The 24458-nt window shown below is 51.7% G+C and overlaps 1 protein-coding gene across 3 annotated transcripts in view; it reads right to left on the bottom strand.

The window, feature by feature from the left end:
• Positions 1 to 21468, bottom strand: part of epb41l5 (erythrocyte membrane protein band 4.1 like 5) — a 38902-nt gene extending 17434 nt beyond the window's left edge. For 2 of the 3 annotated variants that reach the window (XM_031892689.1, XM_031892690.1), the window contains exons 1-12: positions 21241 to 21468; positions 15455 to 15641; positions 9477 to 9581; positions 7286 to 7328; positions 6690 to 6768; positions 6012 to 6056; positions 4683 to 4735; positions 3247 to 3367; positions 2197 to 2284; positions 1710 to 1798; positions 925 to 994; positions 134 to 303 (exon numbers count right to left, since the gene is read on the bottom strand). In XM_031892689.1, the coding sequence (XP_031748549.1) occupies positions 134 to 303; positions 925 to 994; positions 1710 to 1798; positions 2197 to 2284; positions 3247 to 3367; positions 4683 to 4735; positions 6012 to 6056; positions 6690 to 6768; positions 7286 to 7328; positions 9477 to 9581; positions 15455 to 15634 (1043 nt within the window). In that variant the 5' untranslated portion in view covers positions 15635 to 15641; positions 21241 to 21468. 3 annotated transcript variants of the gene reach the window in all.
• Positions 21469 to 24458: the final 2990 nt, after the last annotated feature.

Raw genomic sequence — 24458 nt, 5'->3', positions numbered from 1 at the left:
CAACAGATGGGGAATTTCCCCCTTACAGCACTCTGATTGGCTGAGGGAATATTATGGGGGCATATATATATATATATATATACCATTTCCCCCCTAGCACCAATAGCCACAGGGGGACCCCCAATCCTCTCACCTGTATCTGAAGCGCGACCCCAACCGTATGAACCCAGAGCGGCTGGAGTTTTTCTGGGTGGGGGAGCGGAGGCGGAAGAAGGCGTGGTGTTCCACGGCGCATTTCCATAGGTGCTTGCACGCCTTGGGGTGATCCATTTTGAACACAAAGGTGTGTTCCTGCTCCTTGCCCTGCAGGTAATGGGAAAGCTCAGTCTGGCCATTTGCCCCATACTCACCCCTCTAACCTGATTTGGCCACACCCACCCACACCGGGCCAACTTACACCCATGGGAACACTGCCCCCCCCCCTGCAGGGATCCATAAGGCAGCGCCAATACAGTACTTGGATTTTCCTAATTAATGGGACAGGCCACAGGGACACCCCCATATATGGGCCAATAGGAGTTGGCAGAATGTATTGGCCAGCGTATGGTCACATGTTCTCCCCCCCCCCCGGTACATAAATATCTTTCAATCTCCCCCAACTACCACTTACCTTCCAATTAAATTGGGGGACAAAGTTAAATGAGATGCTCCCACATCGTCACTAAGCCCTTCCCTGATGGAGAAACCTACACACTTGTTCTGTGTCCCTCAATCCTGGGGTGCAGCTCAGTAGGGCCCCGCAGAACCCCACAAAGACCAATAGTCCCCCAATCTCGACTACTATGACTGCTAAAATCTAACTCCCTGCAACCCTCATTCTGGGAGCTCTATGTGTGGCCCCCCCAGATATTGGTGGGGAACGGAAAGTCTCAAACCCACTGTGAGCAGGAAGGCCCCCCAGTTATAGGATCACATGCGGCCCACCTGCTCATCATCTTCTACTACCACCAACGTCAGCTTGCTCTTCTTGAAATCCAATCGTGTGATTTTGGGCCTGTGGGGGGTGCAAATGTATTATTACTGTAATATTAACACTATAGCAGCATAGGGATATCCCTGTACTAAGCACAATTCAGCAGGAACAGCCCCCTAAGTTTGCTCATAGCCTGTACAGAGAGATACCATAAAACTATGGCACATAGGGATTCCCCTGTACTAAGCACAATTCAGCAGGAACAGCCCCCTAAGTTTGCCCATAGCCTGTACAGAGAGATACCATAAAACTATGGCACATAGGGATTCCCCTGTACTAAGCACAATTCAGCAGGAACAGCCCCCTAAGTTTGCCCATAGCCTGTACAGAGAGATACCATAAAACTATGGCACATAGGGATTCCCCTGTACTAAGCACAAATCAGCAGGAACAGCCCCCTAAGTTTGCTCATAGCCTGTACAGAGAGATACCATAAAAATATGGCACATAGGGATTCCCCTGTACTAAGCACAATTCAGCAGGAACAGCCCCCTAAGTTTGCTCATAGCATGTACAGAGAGATACCATAAAACTATGGCACATAGGGATTCCCCTGTACTAAGCACAATTCAGCAGGAACAGCCCAGCAGAAGGAGCATTATACAGAAGATATAATTTGAAGTGATAAATTAACAGTTCCCACCTCAGTTCATGGAGATATAAAGAGAAGGAATGCTCTGGGCAGAGATACAGCTCAGATCTAATGAAGAGGACCTGATTGGACAGTGAGACTTACCAGAAGAATAAACCAATCTTTGTTTCCCCTTCAAATACCAGGACGCCGGTCGGGGTGAGGCCGAGCTGATAGTCGTTGCCATCGCGAGCCTGTTATACACAAGGGGTGCACTGCTTACATTCCTATCAGACTTGGGACTGGGGGGGCCCCATAAAGGATTTCTGCCCCTTTCCAATGGGTTTCAAGCACATAGAGAAAAGGACTGGGCAGGTGTCAGACAGGATGGGGGTGGGGCTCCCTACTGAGAGAATCCCCCCCCCCCCCAAATATTGTACAAAGTAGCGCAGTCTGGTGTTCTGCCCACTGTTACAGGCAGCACCAATCAGAACAATGACAGACAGTGCTGCTCCCTTCCCATTGGCACATGGGATGTAGGGGTAGCAGGCAGCTTGGGGTCCCCAATAAACACAGATGGGGGGAGATTAAGGGGTCACATGACTGATAGAAATTGTGAGACTACAACAAGGAAATAAGGGCCACCTCTTACCTTCACTATGTGCATATCCACCCCATACATCTCCAGCCACTTGGCTTTGTTCAGGTAGTTGGTCTCAGCCTCTGCTGGGGTCTGTCCCCTGGGTGGCAAAACAAGCAGCAGGTTAATTCTGGGGGTCCCTCTTGAGAGTAAATCTGATTTCATTTCAAATTCCCCTGTCCTTACCCAGGTACAGACCTCTGAGTCCATAACTTCCTGCTCCTGGGCTGCTCTCCTCCCCATGGTCAGGCAGATACCTCCCCCTGGGTAAGTGAATCCAATCTCCCCCCAGTACTTACCCAGGTACAGAGCTCTGAGTCCATAACTTCCTGCTCCTGGGCTGCTCTCTTTCCCATGGTCAGACAGGAACCCCCCCTGGGTAAGTGAATCCAATCTCCCCCCAGTACTTACCCAGGTACAGAGCTCTGATTCTCTGTACTTCCTGCTCCTGGGCTGCTCTCTTTCCCATGGTCAGGCAGGAACCCCCCCTGGGTAAGTGAATCCAATCTCCCCCCCAGATTCAACCATTAAATAAACCCAATAGGGCTGTTCTGCCCCAATAAGGGGTAATTATATCTTAGTTGGGATCAAGTACAGGTACTGTTTTATTATTACAGAGAAAAGGGAATCATTTAACCATTAAATAAACCCAATAGGGCTGTTCTGCCCCCAATAAGGGGTAATTATATCTTAGTTGGGATCAAGTACAGGTACTGTTTTATTATTACAGAGAAAAGGGAATCATTTAACCATTAAATAAACCCAATAGGGCTGTTCTGCCCCAATAAGGGGTAATTATATCTTAGTTGGGATCAAGTACAGGTACTGTTTTATTATTACAGAGAAAAGGGAATCATTTAACCATTAAATAAGCCCAATAGGGCTGTTCTGCCCCAATAAGGGGTAATTATATCTTAGTTGGGATCAAGTACAGGTACTGTTTTATTATTACAGAGAAAAGGGAATTCCTTCCCTCCTTCCTGTAGCTAACACCTCTTTGGATAACAGGGTTCCGGATAACGGATCCCATACTTGTAATTTCCAATAAAAAGGAGATTTTACCTGAAATCCTTCCACTTTGCCAGAACTGCAAATTCAAACTCCTCCGACTGGGTGGGAATAAAGCGAAACTCCGACACCAAATCTGGGGTGTGTTCTGTGGGGTCAAAGTCTCCCAGCTCCCCTAGTTGTACGGAAAGATGAGAGGGGGGATAAAGGGTTAATCTGATACTATTCCATAAAGCAGCGCAACGTTGCCCCTTTATGTACCACAACCGTATGAACTCTATGAAATTAAGAGGCGGGGCCTATTTCTGCGCAAGATGGCGCCTCTCTGATATGGGAGGAGCCTGACTATACTGGGCAGGGGTCTGGTTGTTTGAGAATAGGTTGCATGTCCCTTTAAGACGTGGATATATAGGGGGAAGGTTCCCGGGCCGGTTCTGTCTGTCTGTGAGACAATCTGCTTAATCCGGATTATCTCCCTTCTCATGTAAAGGCAGCAATCTGCTTATGTGCCCGGCGGCCACTGAGGAGCAGCCTGTCCCTAGCCGTCTGGGCAACCAGAAGAACACGGCGTTAGGGCCACAGGCCCCCAGGGGCAACTCACAGAGGGACCCCCCATCCCGAGGAATCACTAGCAACGCACACTGGCACCGCCCACTGAGTGCACATAGTCCCTGGCTACAGGCAGGGGGCGCCCTAAGCCAAATGCAGGACTAAGAGGTGCCAGACTGGCCCATTTTCTCTCTTTTAAGGGGTAGTTCCCCTTTAAGTTAACTGTTAATATGTGAAATTCTAAGCAACATTTCAATTGGTCTTTATTTTTCTTTAATCTATTATAGTTTTTTAAATATTTCCCTTCTTCTTCTGCTTCTTTCCAGCTTTCAAATGGGGGTCACTGACCCCGGCAGCCAAACCCTATTGCTCTGTGAGGCTCCAGTTTTATTGTTATTTTTACTTTTTATTCCTTATCTTTTTGTTCAGCCCCTCCCCTATTCATATATCAGCCACTCCCTGGTTACTAAGGTAAATTGGAACCTAGCAACCAGATAGCTGCTGAAACTCCAAGCTGGAGAGCTGCAGAACAAAAAGTAAAATAGTTAAAAAAAAACTAACAGTAGTAAAAAATGAAGACCAATTGCAACATGTCTCAGAATATGACTCTCTGCATCATATAGGAGTCAAAGGTGAACTTCCCCTTTAATGAAAGAATTATTCAGTGCTGGAGTAACACAGCTTCGGCTGGCAGGGGTTGCTGGGAGTTGCAGTTCTGCGAGGGTGCCTATACCCATACTGGGGCGGGGCCACGTGTGGGACAAACACGACCCAGTTTCACGTCTCGCACATATTTCACATATTTTTGGCGTTTTGGCTGCTTTTCCGCATTCCAACCGGGGACTGTGACACCAACAGGATTTTATCTTTATTGCAAATGGCGCCCGGGGCACTGACCCCAAGAGCTGGCACTTTGTGTGAGCAGGAGAAATGCCACTTACCTTGCAAAGAGTAAGCTGCCAACTGCACGGCCGTATCGAAGGGGCATTCCAGCCTGAGGGGCACAGAATGTAATGACTGTCAGACACACAAGGCTCTCTCTGCAGGAATCTGTCAGATCTTATCACAGACACTGGAATCTGATCAAACAAGCTCATCTCAAAGCGCGAGACAAACAGATTTTTCTTGCTCTGAGATGATCTGGCCCTGTACTAAGCACAATTTAGCAGGAACAGCCCCCTAAGTTTGCCCATAGCCTGTACAGAGAGATACCATAAAACTATGGCACATAGGGATTCCCCTGTACTAAGCACAATTCAGCAGGAACAGCCCCCTAAGTTTGCCCATAGCCTGTACAGAGAGATACCATAAAACTATGGCACATAGGGATTCCCCTGTACTAAGCACAATTCAGCAGGAACAGCCCCCTAAGTTTGCCCATAGCCTGTACAGAGAGATACCATAAAACTATGGCACATAGGGATTCCCCTGTACTAAGCACAATTCAGCAGGAACAGCCCCCTAAGTTTGCCCATAGCCTGTACAGAGAGATACCATAAAACTATGGCACATAGGGATTCCCCTGTACTAAGCACAATTCAGCAGGAACAGCCCCCTAAGTTTGCTCATAGCCTGTACAGAGAGATACCATAAAACTATGGCACATAGGGATTCCCCTGTACTAAGCACAATTCAGCAGGAACAGCCCCCTAAGTTTGCTCATAGCCTGTACAGAGAGATACCATAAAACTATGGCACATAGGGATTCCCTGTACTAAGCACAATTCAGCAGGAACAGCCCCCTAAGTTTGCCCATAGCCTGTACAGAGAGATACCATAAAACTATGGCACATAGGGATTCCCCTGTACTAAGCACAATTCAGCAGGAACAGCCCCCTAAGTTTGCCCATAGCCTGTACAGAGAGATACCATAAAACTATGGCACATAGGGATTCCCCTGTACTAAGCACAATTCAGCAGGAACAGCCCCCTAAGTTTGCTCATAGCCTGTACAGAGAGATACCATAAAACTATGGCAGCATAGGGATTCCCCTGTACTAAGCACAATTCAGCAGGAACAGCCCCCTAAGTTTGCCCATAGCCTGTACAGAGAGATACCATAAAACTATGGCAGCATTGGGATTCGCACATTAGATAGTAAGCTCCACTGGGGCAGGGGGCCACGGTAATGATGTATAATTACTAATCAGTGCTGTGGAACATGCCATCGCTATATAAACAGAGGATTATACTAAAAGTAGGGTTAGTTCCCCTTTAGGAATGAGCTTATTAGAGGCAGGACCCCGCTTGGGTCGTTATGAGACACTTACTTGCCACTGAGAATGTCCTGTTTCAGTTGCAGCACAAAGAGATACCTGCAGGGGGAGACAGAGAGGTGAGTGGGGCTGGGCTGTGGGGGGGTCTGTCTGGGCCTCTGAGAGCTTGAAATATCAGGGTCTAGTTACCCTTTACACAAACACCCGGCACTGTTACATGTGGGACTGAGCAGTAAATCTGCCCCCCCCCCCCCCCCCCCCCCAGTAACACGAGCAAATATATGAGTTTCCCCTTTAAGCTGTAACCACCGCAGGCCCCGCCCCCATCTATTAGAAAACTCTGGAATTTATCAAAACTAAATAAATAGGGAATAAATGTGACTGCACGTCTGGCGTTGGTGCAATCGCACGGGGCACGGGGGGGGCAGATAAACAGAGTGAAGTGAAAGATAAACACTCAGCGCTGCATGCCTGGAATAGTTCTTTACTTACCCTTTAACCCAGCTGGAATCCCAAGGCTGGGGCCACAGCAATAGCAGCTTCTAGGGCCCCAGATATTATAGATATAAGCCATAGGGTGGGGCCCATATATATATATCTCCATGGAAACCATGGACACAACTCCCAGCAGCCCACGGAGAGTTGTAGTTCAACAAGAGCTAAATTGTCACCCCCTGATTTACCCATGGGGCCCAGGACGGAACCCCCCCTCCCCATAGATATTGGACTCACCGGGTCAGCTCCTCTCTAAGGTTATTGGGTTCTGAAGAGTAGAACTTCACCCGCAAGTGCAGGCAGTAGGGCGGCCCAACTGTAAAGGTACAAGAAAATGAGTGGGGGCGGGGCTTGTTAATTACACTGATCTGGGCTCGTTAGCAGGTGACTAATTTCTGGCAATAACAAGCTAATTATATGGGGAGGGTGGAGCCATTACTGTTATATGGGAACAATCATGTCATCCTCACAACATGGCTGCCGTTGTAGCCTGCAGCACCACCGCTCCCCCCCAGTGTTGCCCTTTCTCTGGGCTAAAGGCTGGGTACATTGGGGTATTTGGATGTTAGTGCCCCAACCCTTTCCAGAGCACAGGGAGGGGCCAGCACTAAGCCCCGCCCCCAATCCTTCTACAGCCTTTAGGAAAATATTTTAGGTTTAAAACCCCCAATAGCCAACAGGGGGCGCAACTCAGCGAGGGGTTAAAGAATGAGTAAAGGCCAATTAGTCTGCGAGTACAAGTGTTAGCCAGGGGGCAGCACAGTGGGCTTTACTTGCCCTTTCCTACAATATAAAGAGGATGATGATGAGAGAGTATGAAGGCCGGTACTTACTTTTCACTTGTTTTTTGATACTTTTAGTGTTATCCAACCAGTGCTGCCGAGAGAGAGAGATCGGACCTGTCAGTACCGGGTATTGGGTCACGCAATATTAAGTACGAGTAACAGTGTCTCCCCGATACCCCGGGGCCCTCAGTGGTGCCCCCCGAATGAATCACTCATTCCCCAATCCCATAACCTGACTGCCCTTACAGTAAGGAACCCCTTCCTATGCTGATAGTGAGATCTCCTTTCCTCCCCACCCCCAATGTATCACTCATTCCCCCTCTCTTGGTAGGGAATCCCATAACCTGACTGCTCTTACAGTAAGGAACCCCTTCCTATGCTGATAGTGAGATCCCCTTTCCTCCCACCACCCCCAATGTATCACTCATTCCCCCTCTCTTGGTAGGGAATCCCATAACCTGACTGCCCTTACAGTAAGGAACCCCTTCCTATGCTGATGGTGAGATCCCCTTTCCTCCCCACCCCCAATGTATCACTCATTCCCCCTCTCTTGGTAGGGAATCTCATAACCTGACTGCCCTTACAGTAAGGAACCCCTTCCTATGCTGATGGTGAGATCCCCTTTCCTCCCCACCCCCAATGAATCACTCATTCCCCCTCTCTTGGTAGGGAATCCCATAACCTGACTGCCCTTACAGTAAAGAACCCCTTCCTATGCTGATGGTGAGATCTCCTTTCCTCCCCACCCCCAATGTATCACTCATTCCCCCTCTCTTGGTAGGGAATCCCATAACCTGACTGCCCTTACAGTAATGACCCCCTTCCTATGCTGATGGTGAGATCCCCTTTCCTCCCCCCACCCCCAATGTATCACTCATTCCCCCTCTCTTGGTAGGGAACCCCATAACCTGACTGCCCTTACAGTAAGGAACCCCTTCCTATGCTGATGGTGAGATCTCCTTTCCTCCCCACCCCCAATGAATCACTCATTCCCCCTCTCTCCAGGTATATATCATTATACTGAATAGAATATAGGGGGCAATGTTTGGAGGGAGGCAGTTATAACATTACATTAACATTTATTTATAAAGCGCCAACATATTCCGCAGCGCTGTACAATAACATCAGTGCAATAGATTCAGCCCCATTAATCCCTTTATATTACACTGTAAGTTACATTACTGGGTATAAGGGTAAGTCAGCCCTATTCTGATGCTGTCGGTTACTAATGTTAAATCCCCGTTTCCCAGAAGCCACTCAGTGGGTGCCTGGGGCAGGGGTAAGGGTGGGCCCCGCACCTATCCGTGCCTGTCTCCAAACGCTCAGCTCACAGCCCAGGAATGTGGAGGAGATAAAGGGAAAACAGACTCCGACATGAAGCAAAAACACGTTGCAGGTTTCCACCCCCACAGCTCCCCCTATTACCCTCTCCACCCCCACAGCTCCCCCTATTACCCTCTCCACCCCCACAGCTCCCCCTATTACCCTCTCCACCCCCACAGCTCCCCCTATTACCCTCTCCACCCCCACAGCTCCCCCTATTACCCTCTCCACCCCCACAGCTCCCCCTATTACCCTCTCCACCCCCACAGCTCCCCCTATTACCCTCTCCACCCCCACAGCTCCCCCTATTACCCTCTCCACCCCCACAGCTCCCCCTATTACCCTCTCCACCCCCACAGCTCCCTCTATTACCCTCTCCACCCCCACAGCTCCCCTTATTACCCTCTCCACCCCCACAGCTCCCCTTATTACCCTCTCCACCCCCACAGCTCCCCCTATTACCCTCTCTACCCCCACAGCTCCCCCTATTACCCTCTCCACCCCACAGCTCCCCCTATTACCCTCTCTACCCCCACAGCTCCCCCTATTACCCTCTCCACCCCCACAGCTCCCCCTATTACCCTCTCTACCCCCACAGCTCCCCCTATTACCCTCTCCACCCCCACAGCTCCCCCTATTACCCTCTCTACCCCCACAGCTCCCTTATTACCCTCTCTACCCCCACAGCTCCCCCTATTACCCTCTCAGCCAACCCCCAGCAGCTCACACAAACCCCTCTGGGCAGGAAGGGGTTACAAAGTCCACTTAATCACAAAGGTTCATCCTGCAGCCCCTACAGCTGTAACTACAACTCCCAGCAGCCACTGGCAGCCGCAGGCTGAGTGTTGTAGTTCAATAACTGAGTGTTGGGTCCAAAATGAAAAATCTGTAATGACAAGAGAATTGTTCTACTCACTGGAACTTGCGCCGAATCCATGAACTGCAGCCCAAAGTAATCCTTCTCTATCAGATCCAGATGGTACATTATCTGATCAAACAGCTCCTGGCCCTCGGCTTTCTTCTACAGAGAGATAAACCGGGGGGATCATTCACCCACGTGCGTCTGTATACATATGGGTAGGGGGTGCCATAGTGTTTCCCTTAGACAGTACAGTATGGGGGTACAGCTTATTGTGTGCCCAGAGCATTCCTTCTCTGTATATTTGTATTTATACATATGGGTAGGGGGTGCCATAGTGTTTCCCTTAGACAGTACAGTATGGGGGTACAGCTTATTGTGTGCCCAGAACATTCCTTCTCTGTATATTTGTATTTATACATATGGGTAGGGGGTGCCATAGTGTTTCCCTTAGACAGTACAGTATGGGGGTACAGCTTATTGTGTGCCCAGAACATTCCTTCTCTGTATATTTGTATTTATACATATGGGTAGGGGGTGCCATAGTGTTTCCCTTAGACAGTACAGTATGGGGTACAGCTTATTGTGTGCCCAGAACATTCCTTCTCTGTATATTTGTATTTATACATATGGGTAGGGGGTGCCATAGTGTTTCCCTTAGACAGTACAGTATGGGGGTACAGCTTATTGTGTGCCCAGAGCATTCCTTCTCTGTATATTTGTATTTATACATATGGGTAGGGGGTGCCATAGTGTTTCCCTTAGACAGTACAGTATGGGGTACAGCTTATTGTGTGCCCAGAACATTCCTTCTCTGTATATTTGTATTTATACATATGGGTAGGGGGTGCCATAGTGTTTCCCTTAGACAGTACAGTATGGGGGTACAGCTTATTGTGTGCCCAGAGCATTCCTTCTCTGTATATTTGTATTTATACATATGGGTAGGGGGTGCCATAGTGTTTCCCTTAGACAGTACAGTATGGGGGTACAGCTTATTGTGTGCCCAGAACATTCCTTCTCTGTATATTTGTATTTATACATATGGGTAGGGGGTGCCATAGTGTTTCCCTTAGACAGTACAGTATGGGGGTACAGCTTATTGTGTGCCCAGAACATTCCTTCTCTGTATATTTGTATTTATACATATGGGTAGGGGGTGCCATAGTGTTTCCCTTAGACAGTACAGTATGGGGGTACAGCTTATTGTGTGCCCAGAACATTCCTTCTCTGTATATTTGTATTTATACATATGGGTAGGGGGTGCCATAGTGTTTCCCTTAGACAGTACAGTATGGGGGTACAGCTTATTGTGTGCCCAGAACATTCCTTCTCTGTATATGTGTATTTATACATATGGGTAGGGGGTGCCATAGTGTTTCCCTTAGACAGTACAGTATGGGGGTACAGCTTATTGTGTGCCCAGAACATTCCTTCTCTGTATATGTGTATTTATACATATGGGTAGGAGGTGCCATAGTGTTTCCCTCAGACAGTACAGTATGGGGGTACAGCTTATTGTGTGCCCAGAACATTCCTTCTCTGTATATTTGTATTTATACATATGGGTAGGGGGTGCCATAGTGTTTCCCTTAGACAGTACAGTATGGGGGTACAGCTTATTGTGTGCCCAGAACATTCCCTCTCTGTATATTTGTATTTATACATATGGGTAGGGGGTGCCATAGTGTTTCCCTCAGACAGTACAGTATGGGGGTACAGCTTATTGTGTGCCCAGAACATTCCTTCTCTGTATATTTGTATTTATACATATGGGTAGGAGGTGCCATAGTGTTTCCCTCAGACAGTACAGTATGGGGGTACAGCTTATTGGGTGCCCGGCAGACAGCCTGTGTATAACACTCTATTGAGGGTTTTTTTCCCAGAGTTCCTTTGTTTTGATCCGACTTGCGGTTCTGCTACAGCTACAAAGGCCGAGTGTGCAGACTGGTGGGTGAGGGATCCGGCCCCTGGGCCAGGGGTAGGAAGGCAAAAGACAAAGGAAGGACAAATCACCGGGGAGCCGCTGGGCCCCCCCAGATCCACTCTGTGCTTCTTGGCCAGTTCCAGGCTCAGAGCTGAAAAGCCTCTTTGTGTTCCCTAATGAGCGGAGCCATGAAATGTACATTGTTCTGCGGGGGGAGAAAGGGCACAAGAGCCCGACTTTGGCTGCTCAGGAATTCCTTTCTCTGCTGCCCCAAGCACCAACGTGCAGGATAAATATTTACTCAGCAATACTGTCCGGGGGCGCAGGGAGAATGGGGCCCAATAACTGCCTCCCCCATATAATATAACTACTGGCAGGTGTTATCAACATGTACCCCCTGCAGCCTTGTGCCTTTATATGGACACAGAACCCCTCAGTGACTGCTAATATCCTTATCATTTACAGTAGGGGGTACATTATCCCTTATAATACATGAGTGATACTCAGAGTTCCCTGTATAACTCAGCCTGCAGCCTTGTGCCTTTATATGGGCACAGAACCCCTCAGTGACTGCTAATATCCTTATCATTTACAGTAGGGGGTACATTATCCCTTATAATACATGAGTGATACTCAGAGTTCCCTGTATAACTCAGCCTGCAGCCTTGTGCCTTTATATGGGCACAGAACCCCTCAGTGACTGCTAATATCCTTATCATTTACAGTAGGGGGTACATTATCCCTTATAATACATGAGTGATACTCAGAGTTCCCTGTATAACTCAGCCTGCAGCCTTGTGCCTTTATATGGGGGGCACAGAACCCCTCAGTGACTGCTAATATCCTTATCATTTACAGTAGGGGGTACATTATCCCTTATAATACATGAGTGATACTCAGAGTTCCCTGTATAACTCAGCCTGCAGCCTTGTGCCTTTATATGGGCACAGAACCTCTCAGTGACTGCTAATATCCTTATCATATACAGTAGGGGGTACATATATATACATACATATATAATACATCAGTGATAGCACAGTATCCAGAGTGGCAGAACAGGGGCAGCCTTGCCCGGTAAGATTCTGGTTATCAGACATATAAACATTAGACAATAATGGGGGCTACATGTATCAGTAGGGTAACAAGGACATTAGGGGGCACATTCTGGGCAGTTGGGTTGGCTACAAGTACTGGTTCTGGTTAATATAAAGAATAAGCCCAAAGGCACATTCAGTTCTTCATACACTCTCTGTGCCATTCAGAGCGGTGCCAAGATGCTGAAAGGCGCTCATTACCCAAATCATAAAGGTCACCTTGTTCCTGGGGGGGTCTCTGTGCTCCCCCCCCCCCGCTATTTAGTTCCAGGTCAGCAGCTCCCACACTTGGCAAAACCTGTCACCCAAGCCCAGTGTTTGGCCCGAATCTACCAGAACCCACAGTAAATGTCGTACAAGGGAAAAAGAGTTAGTAATACTATTAAAGGGGAACTTCACCCAATATCCATTCATCCCTCATTCTCACTGGGTTTATAGTTATGTGTAACTGTCACTGTGTCTGTCCCTTTCCCTTCCCCGCACTGCTGGTTCTGACTCCTGATACAACTCCCCAATATCCATTCATTCCTCATTCTCACTGGGTTTATAGTTATGTGTAACTGTCACTGTGTCTGTCCCTTTCCCTTCCTGCACTGCTGGTTCTGACTCCTGATACAACTCCCCAATACCATTCATTCCTCATTCTCACTGGGTTTATAGTTATGTGTAACTGTCACTGTGTCTGTCCCTTTCTTCTCTGCACTGCTGGTTCTGACTCCTGATACAACTCCCCAATACCATTCATCCCTCATTCTCACTGGGTTTATAGTTATGTGTAACTGTCACTGTGTCTGTCCCTTTCCCTTCCCTGCACTGCTGGTTCTGACTCCTGATACAACTCCCCAATACCCATTCATTCCTCATTCTCACTGGGTTTATGTTTATGTGTAACTGTCACTGTGTCTGTCCCTTTCCCTTCCCCTGCACTGCTGGTTCTGACTCCTGATACAACTCCCCATATCCATTCATCCCTCATTCTCACTGGGTTTATAGTTATGTGTAACTGTCACTGTGTCTGTCCCTTTCCCTTCCCTGCACTGCTGGTTCTGACTCCTGATACAACTCCCCAATATCCATTCATTCCTCATTCTCACTGGGTTTATAGTTATGTGTAACTGTCACTGTGTCTGTCCCTTTCCCTTCCCTGCACTGCTGGTTCTGACTCCTGATACAACTCCCCAATATCCATTCATCCCTCATTCTCACTGGGTTTATAGTTATGTGTAACTGTCACTGTGTCTGTCCCTTTCCCTTCCCTGCACTGCTGGTTCTGACTCCTGATACAACTCCCCAATATCCATTCATTCCTCATTCTCACTGGGTTTATAGTTATGTGTAACTGTCACTGTGTCTGTCCCTTTCCCTTCCCTGCACTGCTGGTTCTGACTCCTGATACAACTCCCCAATACCCATTCATTCCTCATTCTCACTGGGTTTATAGTTATGTGTAACTGTCACTGTGTCTGTCCCTTTCCCTTCCCTGCACTGCTGGTTCTGACTCCTGATACAACTCCCCAATATCCATTCATCCCTCATTCTCACTGGGTTTATAGTTATGTGTAACTGTCACTGTGTCTGTCCCTTTCCCTTCCCTGCACTGCTGGTTCTGACTCCTGATACAACTCCCCAATATCCATTCATCCCTCATTCTCACTGGGTTTATAGTTATGTGTAACTGTCACTGTGTCTGTCCCTTTCCCTTCCCTGCACTGCTGGTTCTGACTCCTGATACAACTCCCCAATATCCATTCATTCCTCATTCTCACTGGGTTTATAGTTATGTGTAACTGTCACTGTGTCTGTCCCTTTCCCTTCCCTGCACTGCTGGTTCTGACTCCTGATACAACTCCCCAATATCCATTCATTCCTCATTCTCACTGGGTTTATAGTTATGTGTAACTGTCACTGTGTCTGTCCCTTTCCTGCACTGCTGGTTCTGACTCCTGATACAACTCCCCAATACCCATTCATTCCTCATTCTCACTGGGTTTATAGTTATGTGTAACTGTCACTGTGTCTGTCCCTTTCCCTTCCCTGCACTGCTGGTTCTGACTCCTGATACAACTCCCCAATATCCATTCATTCCTCATTCTCACTGGGTTTATAGTTATGTGTAACTGTCACTGTGTCTGTCCCTTTCCCTTCCCTGCACTGCTGGTTCTGACTCCTGATACAACTCCCCAATATCCATTCATCCCTCATTCTCACTGGGTTTATAGTTATGTGTAACTGTCACTGTGTCTGTCCCTTTCCCTTCTCTGCACTGCTGGTTCTGACTCCTGATACAACTCCCCAATATCCATTCATCCCTCATTCTCACTGGGTTTATAGTTATGTGTAACTGTCACTGTGTCTGTCCCTTTCCCTTCTCTGCGCTGCTGGTTCTGACTCCTGATACAATGTAGCAGAAGTCAGTTTTACCCCAGGCCTGTAAACATTGTTTCACCGAGCACTGTGCCCTCCCACCCCGGCCCAGTTACACATTAGTGACGGGTCAGGGAGGTTCAGAACAGCATATCAGTGCTTCAGTGGGTCACAGGCAGGTGGAGAGCAGAACTCAGCCCCTGGCCCTCCCTGTCTGTGACATCAATGTGAAAATATTCCGACTCCAGACAAGTTCTAGATGCAGATCTATAGACTTGCGTCCAATGATGTCAGAGGTGAGCGGGACAGACATCAATAATCACTGTTCTGGGTCCAGGTTGGGAGAAGGCGGGTTAAGGTCAAGGCAACTTTTTGTGCACCCGAAGCTGCCATGATGTTTGTGCTTACGCAGTATCTTTTCTTGGCCAGTAGAGGGAGCTTCATAGTGAGCCCATTTGTACTAAAGATTACTGCCCTAATTGCGTCACTGGTAGGGCTTTTGGGGCATGAATATGTATAACCTGACAGTACAAACTGGGCGGGGCTTTTATTAGACACAGAGTGAATCAGTATGGCAGCTCCCAGCTATATTATAGTTCTAGAGAGTGCGAATGCTCTGGGCACAGTCGGTACCGGCGATGATCACTTACTGGTAAATCCACGCTGACGTCGCTCCCATCCAGCAGGGAGACTCTGCACGTGACTATGGACCTTGTGTCTCCGGCGGCCGGAATGTGAGTGGTGGCCCTCTGGGCTTCCCGTAGTCGCTCCTTCTCTGCATGCCGTCGCATGGAGCGGCGCCCCAGCGTGCGCCGAAAAAAGCTCAACATCTTTCAGCTGCGGAAAATGCAAAGGGGAAATGTCAGTCTGGGTCTCTCAGAACGTTAAACTGGAGCTGGTTGCTAGGGTTTGTGTCCCCGGCAACAAGAAAGCAGGTTTATAGTGAAGCTACATTTTAACTTCTAATATTGGTTCTGTGACTTCTCTTTCTGTCTAGGCCCCTTGCTCTATATTTCTCATACTGACGCACAGGTCTGGTTGTTAGGGTAAGTGGCCCTAGCAACCAACTTACAGTTTTAATATGAGACTTCTCAGACGCAAGGCACCTGGGGCAGGAAGTAGGGGTCCTAAGAGACAAGGGTCCCTGTATAAGGCAGCCAATGAAGTAGAATGACGGGGGCAGCACAGGATTTATTTGTGGCCCCCAAACGTCTTAGAACCTAGAACCCTCCAAGTTCCTTATTAGGGAACAGGGAATGGGCACGGAGTAGACATGGAGGGTCCGGACCCCCGACACCTTCCCCCATAGCACAGATATGACTTGTCAGCGGCTCACAGGACACTTGCCCCGCGGGAGGAATGGGCGGGGCAATACTGATAACTCCCTGCCCCGGGGCCCCTGTCACCCAGCAATCAAGATAAACTGCACATTAAGATAATCTTAATTTGGCTGATAAGGTGGTCGCCCCCCCCCCCCATGTGGAGCAATGGGCCATTCCCTGTAGCAGGGGGGCAGCCCCCCAATGTCTAATTATATCATTGCCTACTGCATTCTAAAGGGAGAACTTGCCCTTTAATCATGGGATGTTCCAAAAATAAATATAAACAGAAAGTCGCTGGGAGTCCCCCCCCCCCCCCATGCAATTAACTGGCTGAGCCACAATCCTGTCTGTCAGCACGCCCCCCCCCCCCCGTGGCATATCTGCCTTTAACCTGTGGCCCCGGCAGCACTAACCCCCCCCCCAGCCGGCAGGGTGCAGGGAGGATTCTGGGAGTTGTAGTTCTGCCACAGTGGGAGAGTCAGGGTTTATTTTAACTGGTGAAAACAAGTATATACAGACAGATACTGATACTGTAACTCCCGGGGGGGCATCGCTATACTACTGTAACTCCCGGGGGGGCATCGCTATACTACTGTAACTCCCGGGGGGGCATCGCTATACTACTGTAACTCCCGGGGGGGCATCGCTATACTACTGTAACTCCCGGGGGGGGCATCGCTATACTACTGTAACTCCCGGGGGGGGGGGCATCGCTATACTACTGTAACTCCCGGGGGGGGGGGCATCGCTATACTACTGTAACTCCCGGGGGGGCATCGCTATACTACTGTAACTCCCAGGAGGGCATCGCTATACTACTGTAACTCCCGGGGGGGCATCGCTATACTACTGTAACTCCCAGGGGGGGCATCGCTATACTACTGTAACTCCCGGGGGGCATCGCTATACTACTGTAACTCCCGGGGGGGGGGGCATCGCTATACTACCGTAACTCCCGGGGGGGGGCATCGCTATACTACTGTAACTCCCGGGGGGGGGCATCGCTATACTACTGTAACTCCCGGGGGGCATCGCTATACTACTGTAACTCCCGGGGGGCATCGCTATACTACTGTAACTCCCGGGGGGCATCGCTATACTACTGTAACTCCCGGGGGGGCATCACTATACTACTGTAACACCCGGGGGGGCATCGCTATACTACTGTAACTCCCGGGGGGGCATCGCTATACTACTGTAACTCCCGGGGGGCATCGCTATACTACTGTAACACCTGGGGGGGCATCGCTATACTACTGTAACTCCCGGGGGGGCATCGCTATACTACTGTAACACCTGGGGGGGCATCGCTATACTACTGTAACACCTGGGGGGGGCATCGCTATACTACTGTAACTCCCGGGGGGGCATCACTATACTACTGTAACACCCGGGGGGGCATCGCTATACTACTGTAACTCCCGGGGGGGCATCGCTATACTACTGTAACACCTGGGGGGGGCATCGCTATACTACTGTAACTCCCGGGGGGGCATCGCTATACTACTGTAACACCTGGGGGGGGCATCGCTATACTACTGTAACTCCCGGGGGGCATCGCTATACTACTGTAACTCCCGGGGGGCATCGCTATACTACTGTAACTCCCGGGGGGGCATCGCTATACTACTGTAACTCCCGGGGGGCATCGCTATACTACTGTAACTCCCGGGGGGGCATCGCTATACTACTGTAACTCCCGGGGGCAGTTCTCTAACCCCCAGAGAGGGGTTAAACCCCCATAACCGAGGGAATCCCAAGGTGCCGGCGCTGCCGTTTGTTCACACTCACTAGTGATCCCTCCTCGCCCAGTTGCACGCCCGTGCCTGCCCGCGGTGCTTATGGGAGGGGGTAACCGATACCTGACTCACCCACAGATACACGTAACAGAGAAATAACCCCCAACATCTCGAAACAGCCCCGGGGGGGGGGGGGGGGTCTCGCTGTTCATGGTCGGGGCCCGCAGGTTGTTAGCCTGGAGGTTAAAGGGCAAGTAACACCAACATTCACTGAACATGGCTGATTGGTTATTTCTATTCTGTAATTAATTGCACCAAATTTGCCCTGAACTCAGGGGGCAGCCAACTGCTATTTGCCCCCAGAACAACTATAGGCGGCTGCACCTTCCCACCGTCAGGCCTTGTAATGGGCACGTGTACCAACCCCGGCACCCACAAGGGGGCACTTACCTGCCCACATCTGCCACTGATCAACCCCCCCATGTCCCTTCCCAGCTCTGTGATTGGTCTTGGTTTGTGGGCGCTCACCAATTAGCTCCGTCACAGTGCAAAGAAGTAAACAACCCGTGCAATAGTGACTGAGAAACTTGCCCCAGTATCACTTTCACCGGTGACTTTAACACTAGTGTCCGAAATCCCTCCCGTCACACTCACTAGTGATCCCGCCCCACAGACTCGGGAGTTTACAGAAAGAGATAATGGGCCAATATGTAAACAATCCCTCGTGCACGAGCAGTTTCACCATCAAGGTGTCGAACCAGTTGGGCCAGTGCGATGCCGGTTACACTATCATTCCTGGGTCAGGGCCACAATAATCTGTGGGAAACACACCCGTCACCGCAGTGATATAAACGTGCAACAATGTCGCTGGTAGGAGTGAAACACGGGGGGAACGTTGCACCAATATATAAACTGATTGGCTATGGAACAGATATTAGTGTAACGCACAAACACACAACAACTGCACGTGCCATTGGAATGTTTCCGTTGCACACCTATTGTGTGACCCTGCGGCGCCACACCGACCAATAGCAACAATGATTGTGAGCTCTGCTGTTTGCGACGGATTTGAAATAAACATTACATGACAAACAAGTGTCTGCTGTGTGCACTAGTGCAAGGGCCGGAGAGACCGCCGACTCACTAACACAACTACTTGCACTCCGATATCTTGTTTGGATGGATTTGTGCTCCATTTCATGCCCATTCCCCATTAGTGCAAGGTGGGCAGTGGCGGTGCAGCACGGACACAGACGTGAGTGTGAGCGCAGCACGGACACAGACGTGAGTGTGAGCGCAGCACGGACACAGACGTGAGTGTGAGCGCAGCACGGACACAGACGTGAGTGTGAGCGCAGCACGGACACAGACGTGAGTGTGAGCGCAGCACGGACACAGACGTGAGTGTGAGCGCAGCACGGACACAGACGTGAGTGTGAGCGGCAGCACGGACACAGACGTGAGTGTGAGCCGCAGCACGGACACAGACGTGAGTGTGAGCGCAGCACGGACACAGACGTGAGTGTGAGCGCAGCACGGACACAGACGTGAGTGTGAGCGCAGCACGGACACAGACGTGAGTGTGAGCGCAGCACGGACACAGACGTGAGTGTGAGCGCAGCACGGACACAGACGTGAGTGTGAGCGCAGCACGGACACAGACGTGAGTGTGAGCGCAGCAGCGGACACAGACGTGAGTGTGAGCGCAGCACGGACACAGACGTGAGTGTGAGCGCAGCACGGACACAGACGTGAGTGTGAGCGCAGCACGGACACAGACGTGAGTGTGAGCGCAGCACGGACACAGACGTGAGTGTGAGCGCAGCACGGACACAGACGTGAGTGTGAGCGCAGCACGGACACAGACGTGAGTGTGAGCGCAGCACGGACACAGACGTGAGTGTGAGCGCAGCACGGACACAGACGTGAGTGTGAGCGCAGCACGGACACAGACGTGAGTGTGAGCGCAGCACGGACACAGACGTGAGTGTGAGCGCAGCACGGACACAGACGTGAGTGTGAGCGCAGCACGGACACAGACGTGAGTGTGAGCGCAGCACGGACACAGACGTGAGTGTGAAGCGCAGCACGGACACAGACGTGAGTGTGAGCGCAGCACGGACACAGACGTGAGTGTGAGCGCAGCACGGACACAGACGTGAGTGTGAGCGCAGCACGGACACAGACGTGAGTGTGAGCGCAGCACGGACACAGACGTGAGTGTGAGCGCAGCACGGACACAGACGTGAGTGTGAGCGCAGCACGGACACAGACGTGAGTGTGAGCGCAGCACGGACACAGACGTGAGTGTGAGCGCAGCACGGACACAGACGTGAGTGTGAGCGCAGCACGGACACAGACGTGAGTGTGAGCGCAGCACGGACACAGACGTGAGTGTGAGCGCAGCACGGACACAGACGTGAGTGTGAGCGCAGCACGGACACAGACGTGAGTGTGAGCGCAGCACGGACACAGACGTGAGTGTGAGCGCAGCACGGACACAGACGTGAGTGTGAGCGCAGCACGGACACAGACGTGAGTGTGAGCGCAGCACGGACACAGACGTGAGTGTGAGCGCAGCACGGACACAGACGTGAGTGTGAGCGCAGCACGGACACAGACGTGAGTGTGAGCGCAGCACGGACACAGACGTGAGTGTGAGCGCAGCACAGACACAGACGTGAGTGCAGCACAGACACAGACGTGAGTGCAGCACGGGCACTGACGTGAGTGCAGCACGGGCACTGACGTGAGTGCAGCACGGGCACTGACGTGAGTGCAGCACGGGCACTGACGTGAGTGCAGCACGGGCACTGACGTGAGTGTGAGCTGGAGTGAGTGCAACTCAGATACAGACGTGAGTGTGAGTTGATGTGAGTGATGCTGTTGAGTGTGAGTTGATGTGAGTGATGCTGGTGAGTGTGAGTTGATGTGAGTGATGCTGGTGAGTGTGAGTTGATGTGAGTGATGCTGGTGAGTGTGAGTTGATGTGAGTGATGCTGGTGAGTGGGAGCCCAACAGGTGTTCCAGGCTATGGGGCTGGGAGGGCACTAGTGATAGTGAATATCAGTGTAACACTAACAATAGTGCACAAGTGTAGGGGGGGCAGGGGGAGCTGCTCAGTGAGTGTGAGTGAGGGCAGGGCACAGGTGGGTGCAGTACTGGGGGTGAGTGTGAGTAGAAGTGCAGAAGTGAGTGGGGCAGTGAGTGGGGCAGTGAGTGTGAGTGAGGGCAGGGACAGGGCACAGGTGAGTGTGAGTAGCAGTGCAGAAGTGAGTGTGAGTGGGGCAGTGAGTGTGAGTGAGGGCAGGGACAGGTGAGTGTGAGTAGCAGTGCAGAAGTGAGTGTGAGTGCTAGGGCCCAGTAGGCAGTTACCTGGGTGCCGGTGTCTCTCCCGACTCTCTCCCGGTTCCCCCTCCCCTGAGCCCGGCGGGCAGTGCCCGGATGTGGCGTCTCTGGGGCTGATCCTGAGCTTAAAGCGGCAACGCCACAGGCGGCTTCCCTGTCCGGCGGGGGCGCGCAATGCGCGGACCCGAAGAGTAGGGGGCGGGGCTAACTGGGGTTGAATGTGCGGCTGTGCGAGCAGCGCTGTGACCCCGCCCCCAGCCCCGGAGAGGGGTAACTGCCCCGGGGAGCGGCCGCTAGCGGGACTACTCGCCCATAGCCCCTCCCATGTGGAACCGGGGCCCCTCCCATGTGGAACCGGGGCTGCTGGGAGTTGTAGTTGAACAATAACCCGAGGTTGGATTATAGAGGGCCCAAGAGCTAACACTCTATGGGGGAGTGAAACACAGTGAGGGGTATAACCCAGCCCCCTGAGTCAGGTTCCACTGCTCTACGTATAGGGGGCATTTGTGTGACTGGGCCTTAAATATAGATGGGGGGGGGGCAGTAGGGGCTTTGGGGGGTCGCTGTGTTATCTGATATTCTCTCTGTGACCGGCCGGGAGCTCACTGGGAATTGCTCTCAGGGGCTGCTGGGAGTTGTATGCGAGCTGGGGGCACAGCCGGGCAACCCTACTGCAATAGCCTGGGCCCAACTTGTGCCTATAGAGATGGGGGGCATACAGCTACTGGGCCTCTGGGCTAGCAATTACATCACTTGGGAAAGCGCAGATATGGGGGGAGGGGCAAACCTACTGCCCAGTGTGCCCCCCCCCCCCCCCGGCCTGATGGGAATTGGCAGCCAGAGAAAGGGGGTGGGGGGGCAGTCTGTGGGTACTGGGAATGCCAGGGGGGCTGTAAGGTGCCACAGACAGTCACTATTTATTGGGCTGGGGGGGGGGGGCTGTTTGTGCCTCTGGGTACTGGGAATGCCAGGGGGGCTGTAAGGTGCCACAGACAGTCACTATTTATTGGGCTGGGGGGGGGGCTGTTTGTGCCTCTGGGTACTGGGAATGCCAGGGGGGCTGTAAGGTACCACAGACACTCACTATTTATTGGGCTGGGGGGGGGGCTGTTTGTGCCTCTGGGTACTGGGAATGCCAGGGGGGCTGTAAGGTGCCACAGACAGTCACTATTTATTGGGCTGGGGGGGCTGTTTGTGCCTCTGGGTACTGGGAATGCCAGGGGGGCTGTAAGGTGCCACAGACAGTCACTATTTATTGGGCTGGGGGGGCTGTTTGTGCCTCTGGGTACTGGGAATGCCAGGGGGGCTGTAAGGTGCCACAGACAGTCACTATTTATTGGGCTGGGGGGGCTGTTTGTGCCTCTGGGTACTGGAATGCCGGGGGGGCTGTAAGGTGCCACAGACAGTCACTATTTATTGGGGCTGGGGGGGCTGTTTGTGCCTCTGGGTACTGGGAATGCCAGGGGGGGCTGTAAGGTGCCACAGACAGTCACTATTTATTGGGCTGGGGGGGTGTTTGTGCCTCTGGGTACTGGGAATGCCAGGGGGGCTGTAAGGTGCCACAGACAGTCACTATTTATTGGGCTGGGGGGGCTGTTTGTGCCTCTGGGTACTGGGAATGCCAGGGGGGCTGTAAGGTGCCACAGACAGTCACTATTTATTGGGCTGGGGGGGGCTGTTTGTGCCTTTGGGTACTGGGAATGCCAGGGGGGCTGTAAGGTGCCACAGACAGTCACTATTTATTGGGCTGGGGGGGGGCTGTTTGTGCCTCTGGGTACTGGGAATGCCAGGGGGGCTGTAAGGTGCCACAGACAGTCACTATTTATTGGGCTGGGGGGGGCTGTTTGTGCCTCTGGGTACTGGGAATGCCAGGGGGGCTGTAAGGTGCCACAGACAGTCACTATTTATTGGGCTGGGGGGGGCTGTTTGTGCCTCTGGGTACTGGGAATGCCGGGGGGGGCTGTAAGGTGCCACAGACAGTCACTATTTATTGGGCTGGGGGGGCTGTTTGTGCCTCTGGGTACTGGGAATGCCAGGGGGGGCTGTAAGGTGCCACAGACAGTCACTATTTATTGGGCTGGGGGGGCTGTTTGTGCCTCTGGGTACTGGAATGCCAGGGGGGCTGTAAGGTGCCACAGACAGTCACATATTTATTGGGCTGGGGGGGCTGTTTGTGCCTCTGGGTACTGGGAATGCCAGGGGGGGGGGGGGGGCTGTAAGGTGCCACAGACAGTCACTATTTATTGGGCTGGGGGGGGGGCTGTTTGTGCCTCTGGGTACTGGGAATGCCAGGGGGGCTGTAAGGTGCCACAGACAGTCACTATTTATTGGGCTGGGGGGGGGCTGTTTGTGCCTCTGGGTACTGGGAATGCCAGGGGGGCTGTAAGGTACCACAGACACTCACTATTTTATTGGGCTGGGGGGGGGCTGTTTGTGCCTCTGGGTACTGGGAATGCCAGGGGGGCTGTAAGGTGCCACAGACAGTCACTATTTATTGGGCTGGGGGGGCTGTTTGTGCCTCTGGGTACTGGGAATGCCAGGGGGGCTGTAAGGTGCCACAGACAGTCACTATTTATTGGGCTGGGGGGGGCTGTTTGTGCCTCTGGGTACTGGGAATGCCAGGGGGGCTGTAAGGTGCCACAGACAGTCACTATTTATTGGGCTGGGGGGGGGCTGTTTGTGCCTCTGGGTACTGGGAATGCCGGGGGGGCTGTAAGGTGCCACAGACAGTCACTATTTATTGGGCTGGGGGGGCTGTTTGTGCCTCTGGGTACTGGGAATGCCAGGGGGGCTGTAAGGTGCCACAGACAGTCACTATTTATTGGGCTGGGGGGGGGTGTTTGTGCCTCTGGGTACTGGGAATGCCAGGGGGGCTGTAAGGTGCCACAGACAGTCACTATTTATTGGGCTGGGGGGGGGCTGTTTGTGCCTCTGGGTACTGGGAATGCCAGGGGGGGCTGTAAGGTGCCACAGACAGTCACTATTTATTGGGCTGGGGGGGGGCTGTTTGTGCCTCTGGGTACTGGGAATGCCAGGGGGGCTGTAAGGTGCCACAGACAGTCACTATTTATTGGGCTGGGGGGGGCTGTTTGTGCCTCTGGGTACTGGGAATGCCGGGGGGCTGTAAGGTGCCACAGACAGTCACTATTTATTGGGCTGGGGGGGCTGTTTGTGCCTCTGGGTACTGGGAATGCCAGGGGGGCTGTAAGGTGCCACAGACAGTCACTATTTATTGGGCTGGGGGG

This window comes from Xenopus tropicalis, chromosome 9 (assembly GCF_000004195.4).
Source record: "Xenopus tropicalis strain Nigerian chromosome 9, UCB_Xtro_10.0, whole genome shotgun sequence".
In the NCBI taxonomy this organism is placed as follows: domain Eukaryota; kingdom Metazoa; phylum Chordata; class Amphibia; order Anura; family Pipidae; genus Xenopus; species Xenopus tropicalis.
The sequence above is the reverse complement of the archived record's forward strand: the minus strand, read 5'-3'. Positions and strand labels throughout refer to the sequence as shown.